This window comes from Macrosteles quadrilineatus, unplaced genomic scaffold (genome assembly GCF_028750875.1).
Source record: "Macrosteles quadrilineatus isolate MER2022 unplaced genomic scaffold, UCM_ALF_1.0 Scaffold_3__2_contigs__length_128488019, whole genome shotgun sequence".
Lineage (NCBI taxonomy): Eukaryota > Metazoa > Arthropoda > Insecta > Hemiptera > Cicadellidae > Macrosteles > Macrosteles quadrilineatus.
The window spans coordinates 50,717,432-50,744,139 of NW_026542596.1; the positions used below are offsets into that span (position 1 = coordinate 50,717,432).

Sequence of the window (26,708 nt, forward strand, 5' to 3'; positions counted from 1 at the left end):
AATTATAAACACCTTGCATAAACACCTGTTGTCAACCCACTTCATTCGCTGACAGTTTCCTAACAGCTTTTGTCCCCATGTCAAACTCAGCGACAAGCCAAGCACCTTTAATTACTTAATGAAAACAGCTTACAAATGTATGACAGACGTTCTAAGACAACACGTGGCTTTGTCTGCCGAAGCAACAAGCCCAGGTCGATGCTGAGGAAGCGCGCAGAATCAACGCGGCACGCTTCGCTATACAGTTATACAGTCGAGATGCGACGCTCCTCATGGCTACACTGCTGCTCCTGCTGATAGTCGGCGTCGTCTGCGTCGGCTCCGACAACGTCGGTAGGTCTCAACTTATCGCAATATTGAAAATAAACTTATGGAAAGGAGTGAAACGCTCATAAGTGGAAGAAACTGTAGTTATTGAATAGAATACAAAGAGTTTGAAAGTATGAAGTTAAAAAGTTAGTTGATAAATTTTAAAGTAAACAAATTGGAAAAAAAAGTATTAAAGTTTCGACCTTTTGACCGTTACAAAATTTAAGTAAGATTATTAAGATTATTTGTTACAAAGAAAGTAAAATAGTTTAAGTTCTGCAATGTAATTAGTTTGGTGGACCGATATAAATTATCTTCCTATTAGAGTCTATTTTAAATAGTTGTTATTTTTATACAGTTTTGTTGTTTTGAAGTATTTAAAAGTAAGACGTTAAAAGAATAACGTATAACTATATTACTTCAGTACTAAATTATTCTTTGTCCATTGACAATAGTTTAGTTTATCACAAAAAGGTATAATTAATGTACCATTTTCTATATGAACTCCAAGTTGTTATGTAATGTAAAAAAGAGGATCTTAAAACAGGATGGTATAAATCACTATCAAATAATGTTGTACGTTGTTATCGTCGACATTAAGGATTGCTTTATTATGACGATTACGTCCGGAGTTTCAAGTGAACGGAGATCTTCTACTTTGGTATTTAAAATTCCGTATGACAAAATGTTGTTCCCAATTTTGTGCCCCTCAAAAAAATTAAATACAACATCGATATACATTCTTTGGACCGTTGATATTGTTGGTTTTCATTCCAAAAATTACAATTATTGTGGAGCTACTGAAGAAATAGGTTTCTTTCCGAATCTACAAGAGAATACTAAGGTTTAATAGAAGTGCATGTATTATAAACGCTAACATAACGCTAAGTGTAGACTATTTAACATATGAATCGTTTCGCACAAAAAAACCTTTGTTAAAACAGATTGAGCGTACTATGATTCGGTAAAGAGCAAAAAATGGGTATAATTTGTTACAAAAACACTGAGTTAATAAAAAACAAAATTATGGTAAAAAAATTAAATATACATAAACAAAAAAATTACAAGCCCACAGACATAAAATACTGGAGTCTTAAAAATATATTTTTAATAATTTACTCGAATCCTTTTTTTTTTAAATCGTCCCTCGAAAAGCTTCACACTATTTTCCTTCATTTTTTTCTATTTATCGATATTAAAACATATATATTATTATCTGCATTAAAAATAAAGTAGAATAAAACAGTTCGTATACTGAATAATAAATGTTATTTTAACTTGCAATAGTTGTTGGTGTGAAGCCGCTGCGACTCATGAATTATGTATTTAGAAACCTCGTATCCAATCTTGTATTCAAATTGCGTCCAAACACGTCAAATTGGCAGCGTCTGCCGTCCAACTTTTCCGCCATAACCTTATCAGCGGGCTTTGTTTTCCCCTCCATTATCGAAGCTTATTGAACTTGACTGCTCGTCCATAAAAATAAAACCACTTGCCGGAAGTGATTAAGGTTTCGTTATTAAAAAAAGTGTTTTAAAAGGTTATTGTTTACTAAAAAGATAACAGGAGCTGAATTTACTGACGAGATTGAATTTGAATATAAACATCAATTTATTTTAAAAATTTGCATTATAAACCAAATCGGATTCGTTATAATCTAGTATAAATATATCCTGCTCCAATTGGTAATGACGTATACAAATCATAGCCTAAGTTTTTTTAATTTTTTATTTTCCTACAAATAGTAATTTATTTGGGTTTTATGTTTTTAACTAGTAAACTCTGGCTATGCAAACGAGGATAGCGGCAGCCTTCATGTAGTTCAAATCTGTTTTTCAAAACATTTTTACAGATATAAATTAAATCGTGAATTTTATCTTAGTTTGGTGAATTTTCTTGTGAAGGCTTCTTCACTCTTCCCCAAAAAATGCTTTCATTTTGGAAATTATGGTTCGAGTTCTAAAATTATTCCATTTCATTCTTCGGCTGTCTTCTTCTGTTGATTAGACTATTAATTGTGTAATGATGTAATAATGTAATAATAATACTATGTTGAACGACATAGAATTGCAAATATAGAGATAAAAAAACTGGAATCTTATTTCACCTTGAAAATAATAGTAATCATGTATTATCTTTGTCCTAAAGCATTCATTATAATTTATAGTGTTCCCAAGTAAGCATCCCTTTAATAATATTGTCATACAGAAGTACGATTAACATGATTTTTTTTTGGATGTATAAAGTAGCCTATTTTCTCGAAATATATAAAAAAATTAAAAGCCTTAGGAAGCAAGCCATTTTCTATGAACAGTTTATCACTGTTTGATAGTATTGCTAATTGTAATGTGGGCATATTAAAAAAGGATACAAAATTACTAGTGTATCTAAATGGTTATGAATTATAAACATATAGCAACAAGTAGTAACAAGGGTAGGGGGTGTAGTTTTAGTGACAAGGGGTATCTTAAAAAATAAATAATCTTAACATGGATAGTTATTATGAGTATATGAGTGTAGATTTGTTTGAAAGAAAGAAAACGTAATAACTGGTAGTTCACATCCCTAATGAACGACATGGTGCACTGCAGGCTGTACCGCATGAGGTTTATGATCTCAGGTTTATACTGTCGTCAAATCACAAAAAATACAGCAGAATGTTACGCAGATGGGTAAGGACAGAAAAAGCCTAAATGATGCAAATGCACTAAGTCATTAGAGATATATAAGCATAATTTTATTACATGTCATGAAATAACTTTTGATCACAGATATACTTGATGAATTCTTTCAAACTCAGAAACTATTTACTCTGTGCGAGTAAATAAATGAAATACAATTGTACTTTTGATATTTATGTGTAACCCTTACTTCACGTTGGTGGATAGCTTTATCAAAGATCTTGCGCCCTAGATTATATGTCTTGTGGTTGTTTTTATTACCTTCTTTCACGCTCTTACATGTTTATGTTGGCTTCCAGTTATTACCTTTAGAGCAATATAACACCGACGCGTTATGAATATACAAGATTTAATGATGCATCATCCGTGTATTACTAATAACTTTGAGAATCGGAAATATTGAGAGAAAAAACCTTTGTTCACTTCATCAATTATACATATTAGATAACTGTAAGCGAATAGCGAATAAGAATAACACTTTTAAAAGATTCTATTTGAAGAAAAACTTTTGATGGAACAAAATGAAACGGAAATCAGGAATAACTTACTTTTTTAAAAAAGCCTTGTTTACGTTTTGTTTTTTGTGTTGTAAAATAATATACACTATAAAAAACTATCAGGCTAATAAAAAACTTAGTTGGTATCAAAGGCGTGCTTGTTTTCAAATTAAATTACTAAGAATGACTGATTTTATGGAAATATTTCAAAATAACTTTTATTTTTCATTTTAGATTTCCTATAAAACATTAAGCTATAAAAGATTGAATAATAAATAGCTAAGAAAACTAAAATTTCACGCGGAAAATGAGGCGAAGCTTTAAAGATTTAAATACTATATTTGTATATTCACAACAACTAGTTTAAATTGATGCAAAACTATTAGTCAATTGAATTCCCATTTGCATGAACTATTTTTAATTATAATCCTAATACCAATACTTATATTATGGCGCCATTGCTTACATATTACAAACTAGAAAAGGTTAACAAAAATGCTTTAAAATAATCTTTGTTTTGACCTCCAAATCTCTTAAAACATAACAAAAATATATTTATTCTTTTGAAATTTTAAACAATACTGTCTACGTATACACAGTATAAGTGTGTAAAAGTTTAAAAAGTGTTCAACAAAAATATATTTTATAAGAGCTTGATTTGGCAATCGTTTTAATTAAATTTTACCACTAATAGATAATAACAATAAAAAACAATCCTTCTTCAAAGGTTTAGGCTATATATAAAGTTTCAAAGATTTTCTATAAGTTGAGAAAAGAAGTAAATAGCTCACAGTATATACCGTCGTCAGTATATTCAAAGTCGCTTTCAATCTGGCAAGACGAGGATATACAAAGCAGAGTGATTTGTATAGAACCTTTCTGGTCCTGCAAAACAGAAATGTTCGGTCTAGAGTTTTTGTTTAAGTCAACGAATAAGTCCCTTATAGCTGTTACATAGTGTTATGAATTAAGGTGCAACATTAGAATCAGATTGTATTATCATATTATTATCATCAGTTATTCTTAAGGACCAGTAATTATCTTCTTCCTGTGTCAAAATACCATAATATTTAAACAGTGCAACGAAATTGCTATGAAAAACGCTAGGGAAAAATTATGCATTGCTGAGGTACTGCTCCAAAGGTATGAGCATGGTCAAGTAGTTGACAAAAAGTTATTGTAAAAAATCAATGCTGAAGCACAACTCAAATAATTTGTTTTAAGGCAGCACAATACCTAGATACTACCAAATGTAACGTATTATAAAAAAAATTTAGTACAACTCGAGTAAATATATATCTAAATCCTTAATTAGACTCCCAACAAAGTTTGATAACTAGTTAACCAGATGCATTGACACAGCAGAAGTTTGTTGTTGAGGGTAGTTATTTACTCACCCCTAACTCCGGTCCAGCGGGCCCGTGACAACTGACCACGGAAGTTAGTAGCGGTGCGCCACCATACCGCAGAACTGCTGTTGCGCTGCCAACTCTACACAATATTTGGTACCCTAAACGGTCAGAGACTGCTTAACTTCGGTAAACTCTGATTCGGTTGGAAAACATTTGGTTATCATGATTTACGAACAAAACATTTACCGCAAATAAAATGACAAGAAATCTCTTACAGTTATATTTATATTCATAATTAAAATGGGTTTTGCGTGTTGCTTTGGTGTAACATCCTTCACAGGAGATATTTATCTTTACAAATAGTATATAGTTGAAAATATTCTAATATATGATGTTTACTTACATAGATAGCTCACTGCATTGTTTCCATTCTATAATATTGATGATAACGAGTGACAGTATCGAGATACCTAAACGTAAATTTTTCTGTAACTTTAAATACAAAGACCCTACTAAATTGATTAACTAAATTGATCGTTTCATATTAATTTTTTTATAATAAGTTTATATTATTGAATGAAATTTTGCGAGCCATTTCCATCACAATGAGTGACTAGTTCCATCACAAATTTACATGATTATCTTTATCTTATCTTATTTAATAGGGGCAGGTCGAGACTTTAGAGCACTTCATACTAAATCAAATTATTGCGCACACCAGACAATTGTTTTCTTGTTGACCTACAAGTTAAGGCGTCTAATGAATGCCTGTAGCTTCCCAATAAGTTCATCATCGGGAAGATATCTTACTCTAGCCAGATTACCAAGAGTTATCATTCTAGCATCAGAGAGCTCGTTACAATCAAAGATTAGGTGATCGGCTGTCTCAACTGACCTATCAAAGTGCCTACAGATCGGTTCACCATCAAATAAACCCATCCGTTGTAAATGTTTCCTGAATGCCCGTACCCAGTTATCAGTTCTACAATTAGTTTGATTCTTCGTCTGTCTAGTCTCAAGAGGTCAGAGGCAACCTTTTTAGAAGGTCTAAACAGAGTAAGCTTGCTGACCCTAAGAAGGGGAGTGTCGACCCAGCGTTTGCGGTGCTTTTCTTTGGCATGATCTTGATTTTTCTTTACGTGATTATTTACTTATCTAAATAGGTAATGTTCACAATATTCCGTTAAATTAGGTAAGGTAAATTAATATTGTGTAATGATACCCCTCTATATCTACTACTAATAATATATTACGCTTTTTATACATTTTTGATCAGCATATCTACAAATTTACTGCATCCCAAAAGGTATCTGAAGTATGAAATAATATGATATACATTAGCCTACGAAACAACGTAATTTTACTCTATTTTATTAACAACTACTATTTGCAAAATCAATTGTTGGTATGTGTATTTAAATTGTGTTAGTCCCTCTCTTAACGTAGTTAAGCTAAAAATAGTTTACCTACGAAGGATAGAAAGTTTACAATTTAAATTATCATACAGATTGATCAGACATTTAACAATATTAAATAGATTTAACTAAACACTTATTTGCTAATATATAAAGCTATTTATTGTTGTATTACCTGCAATAATTAATCCGTCAACGGAACGTTTGTTTTATTTGCACTGCGCTCTGTTTGCCTTGTCAATCACATGTAATTGACAGTAATACAAGTATCAACTCTGGTCTGCTGAAGCTAAATAAGATTACAGAGGAAACCAGCGAGGGATCTGTGTGTGACTAGGATTTCTAACTGAGGGTTTCGACAAAAATAACCTTCTCCTATAAAACCAATGACTTGTTATGATTTTGAACAAATATTTAGTTTTTAATTAGGTTTATATTATTATTTTAAAACATTGAAATGAACAGTATATGTCAAATTTATTAGGTATATAATTACTACTTTTCAAAGGATATTCCCCGAATTCTCTTTATATTTTTCTACATTTTTTTAGGTTAAGACCGTCAATATTATAAACAGTTGTAGGTATTTATGAAAAAACTTCCTGTTAAAACTTACGAAATGCGTTGAGTTCTTTACAAACGACATCTGTTTTATTTTTATCTTACAAACTTAAAATAACGAACAATTAGAATCCTTTTACTTAACAGAATATCAAACATATTTTTGGCATTCAATGTAAGATTTATTTATTTTCATTTTTATGAGAATTTACATTTCTTCACAATTAAATATTAGCAAAACCTAATTTTCGCCCCTTTATACACAATTTACCTGCTACTAATTAAATAAAAATTTCAAGAACGAATAAAATAAAACAATCAAGTATTCTTACTTTGAGTTGGCTTCTACTGGATAGATCACAACAATAATTTTGAACACTGATAGAAGTCTGACTGATTTGCATAAGCCTTTACTACTTTAAACAACAGTTTGCTTGAAGCATATTCCAATGACTCAGAGCTTTATTGTAATATTTTTAAGTGGATCTAGGTGATTTGTTTGTTGTATGAAACACCTTGAAAGTTTATTTTTAGTAAAGGAAAGTAAGGTATACTTATAAATACAAATAAAGGTAAGGCATTTTCATACAAAATTATTACGACAAGTAATATCGCAATGGATGTTACGTGAAGAATCTTTTCCACATATTGTCTTGATACTCACAATCAAAATAGATTATCAATTCTCACAAATTGGTTTTGGACTGAAATAAAATCAAATTCAACATAGCAAGGTTCAAAGACCACAAACAATCCCCAGCGTTGATTATCATGTTTAGTGTCGAAGGATGAGTTGGATTTCCGGTTGATGATTTAACCGGAAGTCCGTGGCGAGGGAGAGGCACAATGGCGGACTCCGGACTACATCTCTAATGAGCTGCTGTCAGCGAAATTCTCTGTTTACCCCAATTCATCCACTCATTAAACATTCTGAATCAACAGTTCTCCATCAAACAGAGCTAGTTTGCGCAAAGCAACAGTGGATTGTTTTAAAAGTGAAGGCAGCGAACCTTGCGTTTTGCTCAGGTTTCACCACCCTTCATTGTGTTTTCGATGTAATATCTGTTTATTGGGAAGTTTAGTTGAACAAGTTGAATAGACTGTATCGGTGTTGTATAGTGTAGACGAACAAGTTGTAGGTAATTTTATATTATTTGTATGAATTTTTGGGGTATTTGAGGTTTTGGGTCTACATTATGTAACGTGTAGAAATAAAATATTTTATTCTGTATTGTTTGATGCTATTCTGATCTCTACTGTTTTACATTAAAACATACTAAACACTATACAATTCTACTGAACAAGTAGACTCCTTTTACTCTTGTATTATATGAACACTTTGTTGATATGTTAGATTGCGGTTGGGGGTATTTGGATGTACATGCCAAATAAGTATTTCCACCTTTTTTAAGATACGGTTAACGTTTGCAGAATTCACTTTACATTCTTAATACAGATGGAAAAACATACTTGGTATACAGATTGTTTTATTTAGTTACAATAATTGTAATTTTGGTTCGATAGCAAAAATGTATTAGTATACAACATCACGCTTTTTATAAACCAGACAGGACTATCCCTAAAATTATCTTCAACATAGGCATGATCAATTTATAATGGTGTATGTAATCTATGAGTTGATATCTGCCCCCTCATGTAAATCAACGGAACGTTTTTTTAATACATTCCTTAAAAACTTAAATACTTCCAAAGCATATAATATCGGTAAGGCTCGATGAAAAAAGAAAAGAATAGTTAATTTTTGTACAACAACTTCGTATAAAAAAATCAACTGGTCATTAGGACGTGGTCAACGCTCCAAAAATATAAAAACGAAACGTTGAATAACCTCTCCTAACTGTTATGGGAGTAATTGCACCAAAAAATTGCCGTGCTCCAGCAGGACGAGGCAACCTAATGCTCAAACACTAGTAATGGGAAACATAATTGGAGCATTATCAAGTCAAGGTCAGTTAGTATCAAGGGTCTTGGTACTGTCGGAGTAATTGCGACAAATTGCATTGCAATACGACAAGACATCAACACAAATGTAGTAGTCCTCAAACCTTAGTGGAAATTGCAGTCAGAAAATGATTAAAACCAGAGTCAGTTAGAATCAAGGGTGTTAACACTGTCGAAGTATTGCATCGACTAATCACACTGTATTACAATAACAAGACGATGGAACACGACGTAAACCTCAACCTCTGTAGTGGGAATTGCTGTCACAAAACTTTCAAAATCAGAGTCAGTCCGAATCAAGGGTGTTAACACTATTGCAGTAATTGCATCGACTAATCACACTGCATTACGATAACAAGACGATGGAACACGACGTAAACTTCAACCCTAGTAGTGGGAATTGCTGTCACAAAACTTTCAAAATCAGAGTCAGTCCGAATCAAGGGTGTTAACACTATCGCAGTAATTGCATCGACTAATCGCACTGCATTACGATAGCAAGACGATGGAACACGACGTAAACCTCAACCCTAGTAGTGGGAATTGCTGTCACAAAACTTACAAAACCAGAGTCAGTTTGAATCAAGGGTGTTAACACTATCGCAGTAATTGCATCGACTAATCGTCCTGCATTACGATAACAAGACAATAGAACACGACGTAGTCCTTGACCCTTGCAGTGGAAATTGCAGTCACAAAACCTACAAAATCAGAGTCAGTTTGAATCAAGGGTGTTAACACTATCGCTGTAATTGCATCGACTAATCACACTGCATAACGATAAAAAGACAATGGAACACGACGTAGTCCTTGACCCTTGTAGTGGGAATTGCTGTCACAAAACTTACAAAACCAGAGTCAGTTTGAATCAAGGGTGTTAACACTATCGCTGTAATTGCATCGACTAATCGCACTGCATAACGATAAAAAGACAATGGAACACGACGTAGTCCTTGACCCTTGTAGTGGGAATTGCTGTCACAAAACTTACAAAACCAGAGTCAGTTTGAATCAAGGGTGTTAACACTATCGCTGTAATTGCATCGACTAATCACACTGCATAACGATAAAAAGACAATGGAACACGACGTAGTCCTTGACCCTTGTAGTGGGAATTGCTGTCACAAAACTTACAAAACCAGAGTCAGTTTGAATCAAGGGTGTTAACACTATCGCTGTAATTGCATCGACTAATCGCACTGCATAACGATAAAAAGACAATGGAACACGACGTAGTCCTTGACCCTTGTAGTGGGAATTGCTGTCACAAAACTTACAAAACCAGAGTCAGTTTGAATCAAGGGTGTTAACACTATCGCTGTAATTGCATCGACTAATCACACTGCATAACGATAAAAAGACAATGGAACACGACGTAGTCCTTGACCCTAGTAGTGGGAATTGCTGTCACAAAACTTATAAAACCAGAGTCAGTTTGAATGAAGGGTGTTAACACTATCGCTGTAATTGCATCGACTAATCGCACTGCATTACGATAACAAGACAATGGAACACAGCTAGTCCTCGGCCCTAGTAGCGGGAAGGCGAAGGCCTATTGCTATTGGCCGAGTATATCCAGGCAGACACGCAGTCCTTGGTCACGCGACGTCTGATTCTGACTATAATAACGTTATGTGATCGATACGAGCATCTTTCAACCACATGCGCCACTGCCACCTTCCTTCTTTCGTGGAAAGGGAATATGTAAACAGGCTAGGGGAAGCAGTAGAGGGTAATATGGTTAGTAAAACAAAAATGACTCACTCACTGGTTGCATAAGATAACGTGTAATACCAAAAGATTAAGTTTTAAAAACTTTTTCGAATTTTTTGGTTTGGTTGATTTCTGCAAGAGATAGTAACATCCATGTATAACTTACTATAATATCTTGCGATAATATTTTAAGAAATATGTGTTCAACTTAAAGAAGTCATATTCGTAATTCTAGTTAATTTCACATGTTTACTTACAAAAATAACTACTGAAAGGATTTTGTAACTAAAAAAATACTTTAAAAAATTTTGGTTGCAATCAATAATAATTTCTTAAAACACACTTCGTAGGAGCAAGATTTTAAAAATGTTTTGGAGGTACATGAGAATTTCAGGTTATATTTCAATGGAACGTATCTAAGCATTAGGAATCTGGAAATGATATTTGCATTCTGCCACTAAGTCAGACGTTAAGCCTTCTAAAGCTATTAATTACAACATTTGCTTGCATTTAGCATTTAGTGTTACCTTACCCATTTCAGTATTATTATCTACTGAGGGTTCCCACATGGTAAAATTGGAAATGGATTATTTTAGATATATGCTTAAAGCAAAATAATATATCCTAATCAGATAAAGTAGGTCATGATGATTTTAACATTGCATTTAAAAACAAGAATGGTATTTCAACTCAACTACCAATTAGGGACTATTAGTTTATTTATTTCATAGAGTCTATAGAGTCCAAAATCGTATACTTATCTTATACTTCATAAACAGTATTTCAAGCTACCAACCCTTCCACTACTTGATCAGGTTCAAAGGAATGAAAAAAAATACTACTGATGACGTCCCAATTATTAGGTAATCACTATCACAAATCAGTATTATTTGTTCATTCCCCCATATAATTCTTATGTTAGAATCTGTTATTTTTGTATTGCAAACAAATATTCTTAACGTACATTATTTTATATTGCAGACTTAAGTAACAACAATCAGGTCTTAAGCAACATACAGTAAGTATTTTTTAATAGATAACTAACTAAGCGGCCCACATACTACACGTGCATTGCACGAAGTGCAAACACGTCGTTCCAAATGATTAGTATAAATTATTATAACTAGACTTATACATTTAGTTTTTAATGCTAGAATAAGCATAAAACCTTCTATTAGGTTCTTCTTGGAAAACATATAATCAATTAAAAACATGGATAGTTTACCGAGTGAGCAAAATATTCCAGTATATGTAGAATGTTGTTACAGATCTGCCAATGTTCGGGGCTCCTATAAACAACATTACGATTCCTGTTGGGAGAGAAGCATATCTTGTTTGCACAGTCGATAACCTAGGTTCATATAAGGTAAGCTCTATGTAAAATAATATATGTACATCATATATTCATAATATGTTATCATATCGTTCTCCATGGAATATTAGATAAAGCTATGTCTACTAACTAATCAATTTTAATATAGGTAATTAATATAGGTGATTATTTGATATTAAAGTAAACGTTACAGATGGTTTATAGTACACCAATTCCCTTCCAAGTATTAACATTTTAAATTGACGTAATATTGATATTTTAATGTTTATCAGTGAAATTATAGTTTTGATATGGAGTATAAATTTAACATTATATACGTAATGGTTGAAAATTGCCTATTTAAAACTCATTGAGGTTTGAAATATATACACATATATTTATAAGAATGGAAAATTTAAAACAGTTGTGCAACGTAATCAACAGTTAATTTTTAAGAGAAAAATAGTTTATTGGATTTGGATTGGAAACGGGAAATGTGGAAGGGGCTCAATGAACGAGGAATCCATAAAGATTAATTTACTCCCATTATTAAGTAACGCTTTATGGACGTTAAATGAAATTACCTAATTATAAACCGATTCATTATCCATTTTCCACGAAGCCAATAATGCTTAAACCTAGTTAATATTATTGTGACATTGGACACAATTTGTGATCAGTAGGTATTGTTAATGTAGATCTATCATTATTGCATATTTTGTTTATTTTGACTATCCATCCCATATTTATTTGCAAAAATTTTCTAATTTGACTCTAAAAATCAAGTAAATGATTTTATAAAATTATCTTATGAATACCTCTCAAATATAAAAATGCATTTAAATTTTGATCTCATGTGTTTTAGATGTTTTGATATACAGGTTTTTTTCATTAAATTTATATAATACTAGTAAAAGTGGAATAAAACCCATTTAGGCCTACACAAACTAAAACTAATGCATATATTTTAAATGGATATAACCTTACAATTTGGCAAACTAGTATACGGAAGATTTACTAAAATATTCATCGTGCAAAAAAAAAAACTTAAATCGACAGAAAAACAGGTAATTGTGACACCAAAACTATTTTTGGGAGATCTACATATGCTTTATAGTCAATATGAAGAAAACTAACGACGAGTATTATCTACGCAGCAAATAATTAATTGAATGATTATTCTGACAATGCTTATAAGCGTGGGTCATGCGTAAAAGTCATGTGCGTAAATGCTAAATGTACAGTTATACACTTTAAAGTCTGGGAGACACTGTAAAAGTATTTCATGGTTCTATTATAGTATTTTATACAGTAATAATTATATTACTCTATTAACAGTAACAGTTAGTAGGGTTAACTTGTCTAGGTGGTACATCACGGGACTTAGGTCTCGGGACTTGAGCTCTCTGGTTCAAATCCTGCGTATCCTGTTTATTTTACGTAAGAGCCATGATTCTGTAGGTAAGCTCAAAGTGATTCTGGTGCATTAAATAGTTCCAGAATAGAGCAGGAATTATGCGATTCAAAGAAAGGCCACAGAAACCCAATGGGAGTTTATTCACTAAAAAGAAAGTATTTGTCTAAATAATTTTACTATTTTTCAATTGCATAACCCAACAAGTAAAGTTTGTTATACAATTTTTCATTCCATATTCAAAGACTAGGGTTTTTGACTATTATCATTTTACACATTACTTTAGACTACACCTCTGGGGTTACGGTTTGATTGTTAAAAAAACCATCGGTGAATGACGAGATTTAAACGCGGGACCTCAGGAACAAAATCCTATGTTCTAAAATCCATATTTTTAGCCCCTGAGCTGTGATGTAACAAAAAAAAAATTTTTTACCTTTCGTCTACAGCTCAATGAGTTGTAACTCCCGTTACGGCCGTTTCGGCATTAACATGCCATCATCAGACGTCTTCGGCTGAAGCAGTATTGCTAGGTATTATTAGCAGAATTAAAGAATTATTAGGCGAAAAAAGTCAACCCAAAATAGGAAAATCCAGAATTTAGTTAATGATCAAAAATTGAAATAATCAATTATTTTGTTTGACTTTGAATTTTACCCAAGGGTGATAAATAATACCAACATCAAATTTGACGAAAATGAGATTAAAGTTATAGAGAAAGGCTTAAAGTATAATCTCTCAAGACAAGGCCAAAAAGCTAAATTTAACGAGTTTATTAATACCGAATGTGCTATTTAAACGATCCCGAACGAAAATGGATGCAATTTAGCACGAGTATTGATTACAAATAACCTCAATAGAAAACTTCTTAATGGCAATAAAAACATATAATTTAAATAACATCTACAAGAAAGATGCATTAGCTTTGAGTAGCATAAAGGAAAAAGTTAACTTTTCATAAGGCAATAATATGTAAATCAGACAAAGGTAATACTAGTGTAATATTGTACAAAAATTACTATATAAATAAGGTGATGGAGTTTATCACAAACAATCACATTGTTGAAATGAAAAAAGTTCCTTCAAAAGTGTACCAAAAGAAAATTAGGAAACTCGTAAATAATAGTAAGATACTTTTTAGCTCTGAGGAAATAAAGCGCCTGATGGTTACCAACCCCACTACACCAGTGTTGCGAGGATCGCCTTAAGTGCACAAAGAATGCTTACCAATAAGTCCGTTGGTGGACCTCACCTCTGCACCAACTTACAGACTCGTTAAGAAGCTCGACCAAATTTTAAAAAATCAGATCCAATTCCCGAATAATTTTTGCTTAAAAAACTCATATGAGTTTATTGACTAAACCAAGAATTTAAACGAAAGAAAGCATGATTTACTGGTGTCATTTGACATCGTTAATTTGTACGCTAATGTGCCGGTTGAGAAAACTTTGGAATTGGTCCAAACTCACCTGAAGTAACTCAAATATGTTGCCAGTGGCAATCAGTGAATTTTTAGCTCTTTTAGAAGAAGTACTACAGCAAAATTATTTTAAGTTTGAGGGAACACCTATCTTGCATACTTGCCGACATTTACTTGAATTATATTGAAAATAAATTCATACAATCAAATCACAACAAACAGAGACAAAAAAACTTTGCAGTACCACCTACCTATACGTAGATGACACTATTCTCTTTTTTCATGGTAATGTCCGACAACTTGTTGACATTGAGCTGTAGACAAAAAGTAAATACATTTTTTTAGTCCTATGTTCTGCTCCCGCCTCTGAGGACCGCTACTGATTAATTCAACTATTACGGAGAACACTATGCAACGCTTTTTACAAGTCTTCCATTGCATCACGTTTCACACATTACATTACAAATGCTGTGTTTAAGGTTGCGTGGTTGAGGATAGAAACACAAACCATCCTCACTATCCACAGCCACGTGATCACCAAGAACCGGAGGATAGGAGTGACTCACAGTGACCCCCGGACATGGAACCTTCACATCCGCGACGTACAGGAGTCAGACAGAGGATGGTACATGTGCCAGATCAACACGGACCCAATGAAGAGCCAAGCAGGCTTCCTCAATGTTGTCGGTAACTAACTATGTACTTATTTCAGTTTGTAGAGTGTGGTTTATTATTTGAGCAAAAATGTGAATATTGTTTTTATAAATAAGGCAGGCTTAGGTAAGTCGGCTGGTCAGTCAGTAGCGCAATAGCCTTCGGACCAGAGGTAGCAATGTCGTGGGTTCAGATCCTGGTACCATTGTTTTGTAACGGCTCATCTCTTGCTTTGCTGGATAAGTTTCATGTACAGGCCTGAGTGGCCCACATGGACGAGGAGGTCAAAAAGGTCATCAAAATCTTAAGGAAAGTTTACCAAGAAGGTAAAAGTGAATGTAAGTTAATTTCTATATCTTCAGTTTCTCTTCTAATGCATATATTTATACAGGTGTCGTGTCTCGTAATTAAACAGCCAAAATCCTGGAAATGGTTCTATGGGTCAAAATAAAGAGAATATCAAGAATAAGCAATTATTTGCAATTGCATTTAAATAATCTGTATAGGCTGCCATTTTTAACATTTTAATTAGATTACAATGTTTTGTTTCAACCCGGGTTTTTTTACTAACAAAGATTCATAATAATCGGTTAAAAAAATCCCGAGATAAAAATGTTTATGTTAAAAAACTAAATGGTGGATATCTGGTTTACGAAACGATTTTGAAAAAAATAATATATTAATGATTTTCTCTTTATTTTGACCCAAAGTACCATTTCCCGGAGTTTGGCTGTTTACGTACGGGACAACCTTTACTCATTGTTTTAAATAACTATAACTACTGATAACATTTTTTCGTTGTATATTTACTTAGCTACGATTGTATTTACATTACTTCAGGCTAGGTTTAGAGGTTTTAGAATAATAACTTAGAAAAACCCAGTGGTGATATGGTGGGATTTTTACCCGGTACCTCTGGTCCCACGCTTTTTATTTATATGTGTTAGTTAGCTTGATGAATCGAGCGAAAATGATCCGACTTTAACTACGCTTGGTGCAAACGTGGACTACGTGGTACCACGGCTAACTAAGGAGGCCATGGTGGTACTACGTTTATTCGAACCCAGCCTGATATTCGCAGTTATCGCGAACCGGCTTGATTGGGTTAGGGAACGGGGATTTATAAGGTAAACATTGTTTTTTCCCATTTTTACTCTAAAAACAATATTTCCAAATAAATTTCTGGAACTAAAAACATTAACAAATTTAGTAGATGAGGCGTTGTTGTATGGCTAAACGGTTACGGATAGATTTCAAAAACTTTAAATTAAAAGTTCCCATTTTATACTATTGAAAAATAAATAACCTGTTGTAGTTTGCTTTTTTATGGATATATTTAATAAAAAGCATCAGTTTTGTTTATTTCATACTAAGCTATCAACATGTCAATAAAAAACGTACCTCATTACCTTCTCTGTTGCGCTTAGCCTAAGTACTGACAAACATTTATGAATTTTAAAAAGGAAATAAATCTATAAATTATGTAAAGTTTTGGTATATATTTTGATATTGATCATCTATGATAGATTTCATAAAGATTCAAGCGTGTATTTGATGTTTTATTATAAACAACTGTAATATTGTTGTAATATTAAATACACAGCAATTTTATTTAACAAAACATTGTATTAGTAAACTTTAAATTTGAGTATAATTGTTTTAATCAATTTCGTGAGACATGTACAACATTCTAAATATTTAATCATACAAATCTTTTATAAAATTATAAATTGGAATTTACTACTAACGATTTCAATGCAATCTTCCTCAATTAAAAAGTTACCTAAATCAATGACCCTCCTGAAGACATTTTATTGGCTAAGCTCTTTAACCGACAGTATACACCAATTAATCTAGAATACGATAGATTTGAATGGCTAAATTAGCCTCGTTGAACAAGTAAAGCACTCGGAACGGCAGTGAAGCAGATATTTTGAGGGTAGACTCATCTTTCCAAGTATCTCTTAATCATGGCTCATGATCCCCAACCATTCATTAGTGTAGGCCACTTCACTGCCCCGGCCCTCATGGCGTGCTAAGTGGAATACAATGAGGCAATAATTCTGTTAATACATTGATTCATGGTAATTCACCATTTATCTCAAATTTATTTTAAGTGTTTAAACCATTTATAGACTTTTTTACATTTATATGTTTAAAACTTATTAGTCCTAGTTAATTATCAAGGTGTATAGTGTTTAATTTTTTTATACTGTTGTGAAAAGTAAACTGCATAACAATCACGGCAAATTATTAATTTAATAATAACTTGATAATAAAAAATTGAAAAAATAACATAACTTCTTGAGTATAGACTTTTATATTAAAAATGTTTTTATTTACAATGAGATTTGGGCAATGTTAAATTTTTACGTTATGAGTTATTTGATTTTTTTATACATTTATGGCCTCATAGTTATTTCTATACATAATATACCCCGTATAGTATATCCAATACAGAATCGCAATATAGTATAAAAGTATCTTATTATGACACATTTAATCTTTATATTATTAGGCAAGCATGTTTCTTTAAAACCATTTTCTCAGCTCGTAAGAATTGCACGGAAAATATACTTACTTGATACTTACTTACTTGATACTTGTGTGCTGCGTCGTTGACCGACAATGTCGGATAGACTGCGTTATTATATACATTTAAAAATAAACACTACTATTTACATACATATAAACAAAACAACTTAAACAGGCTGTGGCGGTAAATAAAAACGTGTTCCCCATTTGTAATGAAGGCTTTTATGTGACTTTGAGGGGTTCTTTACTCAGCTCCTCCAGTGAGTACAGTGGCCTATCCACCAAGCTATTTCTGACGGCAGCTTTGAAGGAGGTGATTTCCATATCCCGCACCTTATCCGGCAAGGTATTAAAAAGCCGTATGGCATAGCGGGGATAGCTCTTGAGGGTGCGGGTGAGACGACAACGCGGCATGTCAAGGTGTAGTGCTTGCCGGGTGTCATAGCGGTGGTGAACTTCTCTTCGGTCAAACAGATGGACATTCTCTTTCAGGAGTATTAGGATGTTCAATACATATTGACTGAAGACTGTAAGAATGCCCAGATCTTTAAAAAGGGGCCTACAATGTTCGTTGTAGTCGGCTGACATTATGATTCTTACAGCTTTTTTCTGGAGCAATAATATGTCCTGTGCTGCTGGTGAATGACCCCAAAGTACCAAGCCGTACATAAGATGGCTATGAAACAGAGCATGGTACACAGTTATCAAGAATTGCTTCGGAATGACGTTACGAAGTTTCCTTAGGAGGCAAATAACCCTAGATAGCCGTGCGCATACCCCATCAATATGTGAGCTCCAGCTTAGTTTGGGATCCAACCAGAAGCCTAGCAGTTTAACCGCCTCATCTCTTTCGGTTAGTGGCTTCAGTGTGCATAGCAAGGACTGAGTCTTAGCTGCATTTAATTTCAGGCGGTTTGCTGTAAACCAATTCTTGGCCAGCTCCAAAAGATGGTCAGCTTCAATATGCAGTTGCTCAATGTCACTTCCTCGAGATATCAGAGTGGTGTCGTCAGCGAATAGGAGGGTGGAGCCATTTAGCCTCAAATCGTTCACCGCTACACTAAAAAGGAGAGGGCCGAGCACCGAACCCTGTGGCACTCCATGTGAGATACTCCTAACGCCGGAGAAGGCCCCATTTATTACAACTACTTGCCTGCGGTTTGCCAAACAACAGGACAGGGACTTCAGCACAGTTCCGCCCACACCATACTTTGCTAGTTTGCCTATCAGTAGCTTATGGGACACCACATCAAACGCCTTGCTCAGATCGCAAAGTCTGAGGAGGATTGACTCATTATGTTCAAAGGCGTCAGTAATTGTCTCAACAAGACTCAACAGTGCGGTGGTTGTAGATCTACCCCCTCTAAATCCATGCTGTGCACTCGAGAGAATGTTGTTTGTCTCAAGATAGGCCATGAGTTGTCTTTTCATGACCGTCTCCAGCACCTTAGAGAAGACTGGGAGTATAGAAATAGGACGAAAGTTTGATAACAGTGATGGGTCTCCCTTCTTAAATATAGGTATAGTTTTTGCTACCTTTAGGGAATCAGGAAAAACCCCATACTTAAGACAAAGATTTACCAGCCGAGTCAGAGGCTTTAGTATAAACTCAATTGTGCTCTTTAAGATGGAGCAAGAGACACCGTTTACATCTTGGCTATTTGAATCCTTAAAACCCCTAACAATGCTAAGAATCTGACTGTCACTCACCTCTTTCCAGTGTGTAAGGTTGTGTATGTGTGAGATGTCTGCTATAGTGTCCAGTGGGTCCATGTGCTGTAACAGAGGCATACTTTTTATTATGTCATCAGCTACTTTTGCAAAATAGTCGTTAAAATCATCCGGCGAAGCCACAATGGGGGGGATGGCGTTAGATTTCCTATGCTCATTTACAATTCCCCAAGCAGCCTTACAGGTGTTTGAGGACCTCATGATGAAGCTAGCGTTATAATCTTTCCTTGCTCTTTTAACTTTAGAACTGTAGTCCTTCTTAATGTTACAGTAAAGATGGAAGAGACGAGTTTTTTGATCTTCATCAGGAGAACTTTTAAAGCGATCATGTACTAAGATCATAAGTTGACGGATTTTGGCTAATTCCGGAGTGTACCATGCATTTGTCTTGGGTTTGGAGTTATTAGGCCTACTAACAGAATTACTATTTTGTTTCGGTTTTGATATTTTTACTGGAAAAACATCATCAAAAGCATCTTGGAAAAGTTTGGAGAAACTGTAAAAAGCAAATTCAGGCTCTACAATGCTACTAATCGGGTCCCAATTTACAACTTCCAGTTTACTGTAAAGCAGCGGCAAGCATTCCTTATTTACAGGTCTCTTATTTACTAAGTATTTACCATGCCAAGAGGGAGTATTTCTTACCTGTTCAGTTTTTACCGTTAATAGCACAGCCCCATCATGGTCCGCCACCAGGGATTTGACAACCTTTGAGTCACAGTCCCAAGAATTGATGTTTGTGGCTACGACATCCAGGCAGGCGGAGCCTCTGGTTGGAGTTCTTGTTGATACGTGGAGGTCGTAACTTCTCGGCAAATTGATGAAAGCTGCTTCTTCTTTTGACGGCTGCTCGAGGTGGACATTAAAATCCCCACAGATGATCAGTTCATAAGTAGGCTTACACAAGTAGTTAAGGCATAGGTCTAGCTGGTGTAGGAAAAGGTCAAATGCTCCATCTGGGGATCTGTAAACTGACACTATAGTAGTAGGTCTGGATAGGTTGGTTATCTCCACTGCACTAAGTTCTAGAACCAGCTCAATAGTAAAATTTGTCACATCTATTGGTTTACAATTAAATTTTGCTGCTGTGTAAATTGCCACACCACCATTTTTGTGTTCCTTGCGGCAATAAATGTCTGCTTGTTGCAGACCACACAAGTCCATGAAGCAGTCAATTTCCAAGCTATTAAGCCAGTGCTCTGAAATGCACAAAATGTCACACTTTTTCTCCTCTACAAAGAGTGAGACCAAGTCCAGCTTGGTTCTAAGGCACTGGACATTCAGTGATGCAATAATTATATTAGTCCTATTTACAGTATTTACAAGTGACGGAACGCTAGGCCTAGGCCAAGTACCACAACAGTTTAGATCATCACCCACAGTTTTTGCACTTAATCCTAAGTTTTGTTGGTCACAATTTACGTTGTTACTGTCCTGTAGAAGGTTCTCCCTAAAAAAGAACCATTGACACTCTCACGCCTATTTTTATATGGGACGTAGGCTCTTACAAGTACTCCTTTGGGCCACAGGCTAGGGTTAAGAATTTTCCCTTCAAAGTCAACAGGAACTCCCACCTTGTAGGATTTATATGTCTTGAATTTTGTTTTAAGTTCTCTGCACTCGATGTCTGATATTCCCTGACCTGCCAGATGCTGAGAAATCTCTTCGTCCGATGTACTTGGTGATAGTCTGGATACGAAGAAGTGAGAACGCTTGTTCGCAGGTTTCAAGCTAGTAGATACACCACTTGTGCCGATTATTACACTGTCTTTAGGTTTGGGTTTATTTTGTACAATTTCAGAGTAGAGCGGTATTTCTTTATGTTTGATAATTTCTGCTTCGGATGTCTTCACTTCGTCTATTTTCCGTGTTAAGTTGTGAACGCCAGTAACTTCCAAATCTGCATCGTCATCGCCATTTTCACTAGATTCCGTTTTAGTCCGTTCCTCTTGTACAGGGGTCGTTGGTTCCAGTCTGGTTTCATTTCTCGGAGTTTCACTCACAGCCTTCTTCATTTCATTTCTATTTTTTTTTGACCCATGTAGTCTGGAGTGGGACATTGTCATTGGTTGCCGCCAATGGGGCGTCACCTTCGTCTTCAAAAGTGTCATTCGACATGTCTATGTTTGCAGTCTCATTTAATTCTAGGTTACAAGACAATTTATTTGATTCTAAAACTTTGTTTATGGCAACCTTAGTTTTAACGCTATGGTTAATTAAGATATTTAACTTCTTTTCGAGACTTTGTCCGATTTTAAGAAAAGCTGATACTTTAGTTTCCATATCTCTCAACAACTCACTTGTGCATGCTGATTCGGTAGTTTTCATTTGGTCAATGCAGATCTTGAGCTTTCCGTCACAATCCGGGCAGAACCACTTCACTGCATCCTCCACCTTGCGAATTTCGTTAAACTTTTTTACAGTTACGTTAACGCATTTGGCATGATGCCAAGAATAGCACAATCCATCACACAGAAGAGACTTTTCGTCGTCTAAGCAAATATTTTTACACGCGGGACAAACTAACACAGCCGACTCCTTCGCCATCGCCACAGCCTCCTATTAGAATGGTGCATAGAATGGTGCTAGAATTATATTATACGCTTACTATTAGAATGGTGTTTGCATGTAGATGTGCATAATCCCTTTAAAAATTAAAATAGGTTCAAAAATAGGCACAAAAAATTTATATAAAATTAAAAACAATTAACACAGCCCTTATGGATTGCCATGCTGGTGACAAAATAAGAACGATAAACATAAAATCAAAACAAAGGAAGAAATTACAATCACATGTTTTACATTCAGCATGAAAATAGAGAAGTTTGCACAATAGATATATTTGATCGAGTTTTCAATCACTGGACGACCTCTAGTTTTATTTTAATTTAAAATAATTTTTAAAATATAATTCAAATAACCAGAAACAACATTAAGTAATCTTTTCCACGGTCTTGTTTGGTAACCAATGTGCACATGTAATATGAAGATCGAATTGAGCTTATTTTCTGTAATACACAGTCAAATAACATTTGAAATCATATTCAACAACCTGTATTACCTGTATTTCCCCACAGGGTTGTAGAGAAAAACATAAATATAGATTACATTGCAATAATATCAGATAGCTTCTGGGACTGGGTTCTACATAGCTACATACCATCCTTAGGGGCTTTGAATGTAGCCGTCTTTGTTTCTAACTAGTATTCTAGTTCAAATTTTTGAAAAAAATATAATGACAATCAATTATACTCACAAGATACTTGTGTCTACACTATTCAATACTTATATAATTTACTAAACTATAAAAAGTCACCCTTAGGCTAACCATTGACTATTGAGTAACTAAGGTCTAAGGTCTAATATAGTAAATATTGACACATTTTTTGTGTTGATGTTGTTACTTGTTGAGAACATTAAATTGCCGTTTTGAGCGCTTCTATACAACACACAATTTGTTATTGATTGCATGATAAGTTAATTGGTTATTTTAACATTGGCTAATAAATTTATAAGATACCACGTTTTCAATTTCCTCTTACGGAACCATAATTTGCATAGAATATTATCTACTATCTACATTTGCTCGAATGATTTACTAGCCTATGTTAACTGAGGAAATTTTACTTTTATTATATCTCAACATGTGTCAACACAGAAAGTGATCTAGTCTTATGGTGGAGCAAATGACTTCGGAACTCAAGGTTCCGGGATCTAATCCATCCAGTCACCAAAGTTTTTTTTTTATATTAAGAGTCGTTAGAGGCTACCGGCAATCTTGGATAATTTTGCACTTAAGTGTATATATTATCTAAGACACGGTGGGATTAGAAATTTCTTTGTAGCTTTGAAATGTTTTTGAAGGGAGTCTAAGGAAGCTAACGGCCATCTTGGATTTCCCACCATTTATTAATCTGTTATTCATCCCAATGGTTTCTCCATTTAATAACGTTTTTTACTAAACGAGATTAACCAAATTAACAAGATGGTAGAGATTATAATAATGATTAAATATAAGTTAACAATAAAGAAATGGTTGAGATCTAAGAACCATAAGAGCGTTAAGAGCAATGTTAATTTCGTTAATGTTAAACAACCACTGAACAGTTGTTTACCATCTCAAAATGATTTTTCAAGCACTATAGTGATTGTAATTTAAATATCTATTGTACTGTGAGATTATAAATTTCCCGAGTTGTATTTTAACTGGTTTATGAGTTTAAACGTCAGTTTGATAAAGAAAACAAATATGCGTCAACTAGTATTTGAAACATTGCATCTCTTTAAATTGCCATCGTGGATAATATTATATAAAAAGACAACTCAATATGCATCTTCCATGAAAATAAAATCATTCTCTCATAAATACTGAATAATTTAATTCGTATTATGTTTATAAATGTACTAATAAATTAACGTTTACATTATTTACTATGATTGACAAGAAGAAGACTTGGAAGTAACAAGGTTTGGTGTTGACCTCGGACTCGATTAATGACAGGAAAGACCAACTTCTCAAAGAGCAAAACACCGGTCGATTTTACATCACGATCAGTAATTCAAACTTTTCCAATTTAAAACATCGTTACTTTACTTGTCGAAGCCTTGTAAACACTATGTTTAAGAAACCGTTTTGGTGAATCAGAGGATTTTTTATTTTATTTTCTCAGTGAAAAGGTCTTTACACAATGTGTATCTTTTGGAAGGGTCCTTGCTGTTAATAGCTTCATTATTTCAACTCTATTTTTTTTTTATTCAATTTTGTCTATATAATATGCCTTTGATAAATATGTATCAATTATTCATAAAAATACATGGCTAACTTTTAAAGACTCTTAATCTTGTTTTGACTATTATACTCTACACCTAATTGTATCCTACGACACTAGGTTCGAGTGTTGCGGCATCGTGATATAGGAAAAAATCCATTTGTGATTGGCGGAATTTGAACCCAGAACCTTGGGCTCTAAAGCCCTTGCTAAAACACTAGACAAGCTCGCTCCCAAACAAATATGGTAGTAGATGATTTTTTAATTCCTCAATCTTCCAATAGTTCCGCCAGATATCCTGGACCATCCCACCAGTACAGACATGGTAGTCAGGGAAGGAAGTAGTGTTGCTCTCACTTGCGCCGCATCAGGGTCTCCAAACCCATCCATCGTCTGGAGAAGAGAGGCTGGGGAACCCATTGTGCTGAATGATGGATCTCAAGGTAAGATAAACCGGCAAAGGTAAAATATTTGCAAAAAAAAACAACTACAAACAATTAATAAAATATATTAGCCCCAGTTTTTGATATGTTTCCAACAAATCGTATAAGTTGAGAAGATTGTTAAGGATTGACATGCACACTGAAACATAAATAGAGTTAAAATATATTTTAATTTAATTAAACTACTATTTTTCACATTATTGTAATTTTTTTTGTAATGATAATTTAAAGTATTTGTATTCTACGTCTAGGTATATTTATATAAAAAGGTGATGGCTGGTAACCAATTTCGATTGGACACAACTATTTACAGACCTAGTTGACAACAAATAACAATTTCCTATTTAAATAACTTTGGTAGGTGGGGTTCCCTTTGGAGATCATATTCGCAATCTACAAATAAACAGGGTGTAATGAGTGCTTGGTCAGTTAAATATTTCAAAAAAACTATTATAAATATACAGTAGAGCTACAAGGGTTAGAACAAAGGTACTGGGTATTCAAATCATTGTAAGGCATTATTAAGTGACACATTACCCTTAAGAGGACGACCCGCTGGGAGTCAGAAGAAAATGTAAAAACAAAAGCATGGGTTGATATATCAAATTAAAGGCCTTAACTAGTTAAATGCAATGATGCAAATTTACAATCAAGAGAAAAATTAAATCAATAATATGAATAATATTTAAAAAAAAATTTTAATGTCCAGTAAATTTGTACGAAGTTTCAAAGCCTTTTTTTATTTTTGTTTTATATTTAACTGTTTTGGTAATTTCTCACCTTGTGTAGTTGGGTATAATTTATTTTATAAAAATACTTACATTGTTCACCCTTATTCCTATGAATGTCATTTATTTTATTTTACATAAAAAAAACCTTGTTTACAAATTAAAAGTTATTTTATAACGAGCATGTAACTTAATTAATTCTTTCTAATATACAATCCCTGAACACACATCTTTAAGTTTGTAATCTCCAAGCAAATAAGCTTCAAAGTTCCACGAACCATTTACCAGTGTCGCAAACTCATTATACCGGTCATTTGCTCGAGTGGCGCTGTAAGTATGAAGCCACTAAATTGATACGTTGTGATGCTCTAAGTTAGGTTGAGGTATGCAATTAGATGGTAAGCTGAGAGGCTTATGTTGGTTCCTTACACGCCACTGGGGATGATACCACCCTAATTAGCAGTAAACCCAGCCAATCTCTCCCCTCTGCTGTTTATCTGCTACACTGATTGCAAAAATGGAAGTTTGATAACTTTCTTAGGCTTTTGGCAAAACTGGAGGTTTTACTGCACTAAAATATTGTGTTGTTGGGATTTAGGTTCATATTTTAGAAATAATACGTCACTATGTAGCGTCAGTAATAAATTATTTGAAAGGTAAGATTAGTTGGGAACTAAGTTAAAAATTTGTATATTTAAATTTTCACTCACTATTATTTAGTAAATGAGGATAAAAAGGTAGAAAATACATGATTTTATTAAACTTTGAACTGACTTGCCATCCTTATTCAACGTTATAGAAAATTATTCTCTACACAGGAAAATGTTATTTTTTAGTAATATTTCCAATTAAGTGTACTGAAATTCCCAATTTTTCCAATTGTTTTCAGTTAAATTATCTTATATTCATTCATATTCTTGTAAAATGGCTATTATATTTAGTAAGTGTACGTAAAATGATTGATGCGCATTAAAATATCAAAATGATCCAATATATTTATTGTTAAAAAGCGTCCATTTCCAGGAAGGCAGCCATTCCCTACAATTTATTATTATGCATTTCTTAATATCATTAAATAAATGCAGTCAAAAATTGATAAAAAAAAATATCTTCGTTTTTATGTTTACTATGTCTGTTGTTTACATTTAAATAGGTATTTTCAATTTGTTTTTGGAAATTTCTTTATGCCTTTATTGGGTATTTTCAAGAATT

General features: G+C 33.7%; 1 protein-coding gene across 1 annotated transcript in view; it reads left to right on the plus strand.

Moving 5' to 3' along the window:
- Positions 1–269: 269 nt before the first annotated feature.
- The window catches only part of LOC128989979 (lachesin-like), a 42,353-nt gene continuing 15,914 nt past the window's right edge, over positions 270–26,708 (plus strand). Inside the window, exons 1-4 of the mRNA XM_054412161.1 lie at positions 270–333; positions 11,759–11,856; positions 15,116–15,323; positions 24,610–24,768. Of these exons, the coding sequence (XP_054268136.1) occupies positions 273–333; positions 11,759–11,856; positions 15,116–15,323; positions 24,610–24,768 (526 nt within the window). The 5' untranslated portion in view covers positions 270–272. The remainder of the gene's footprint in view (positions 334–11,758; positions 11,857–15,115; positions 15,324–24,609; positions 24,769–26,708) is intronic.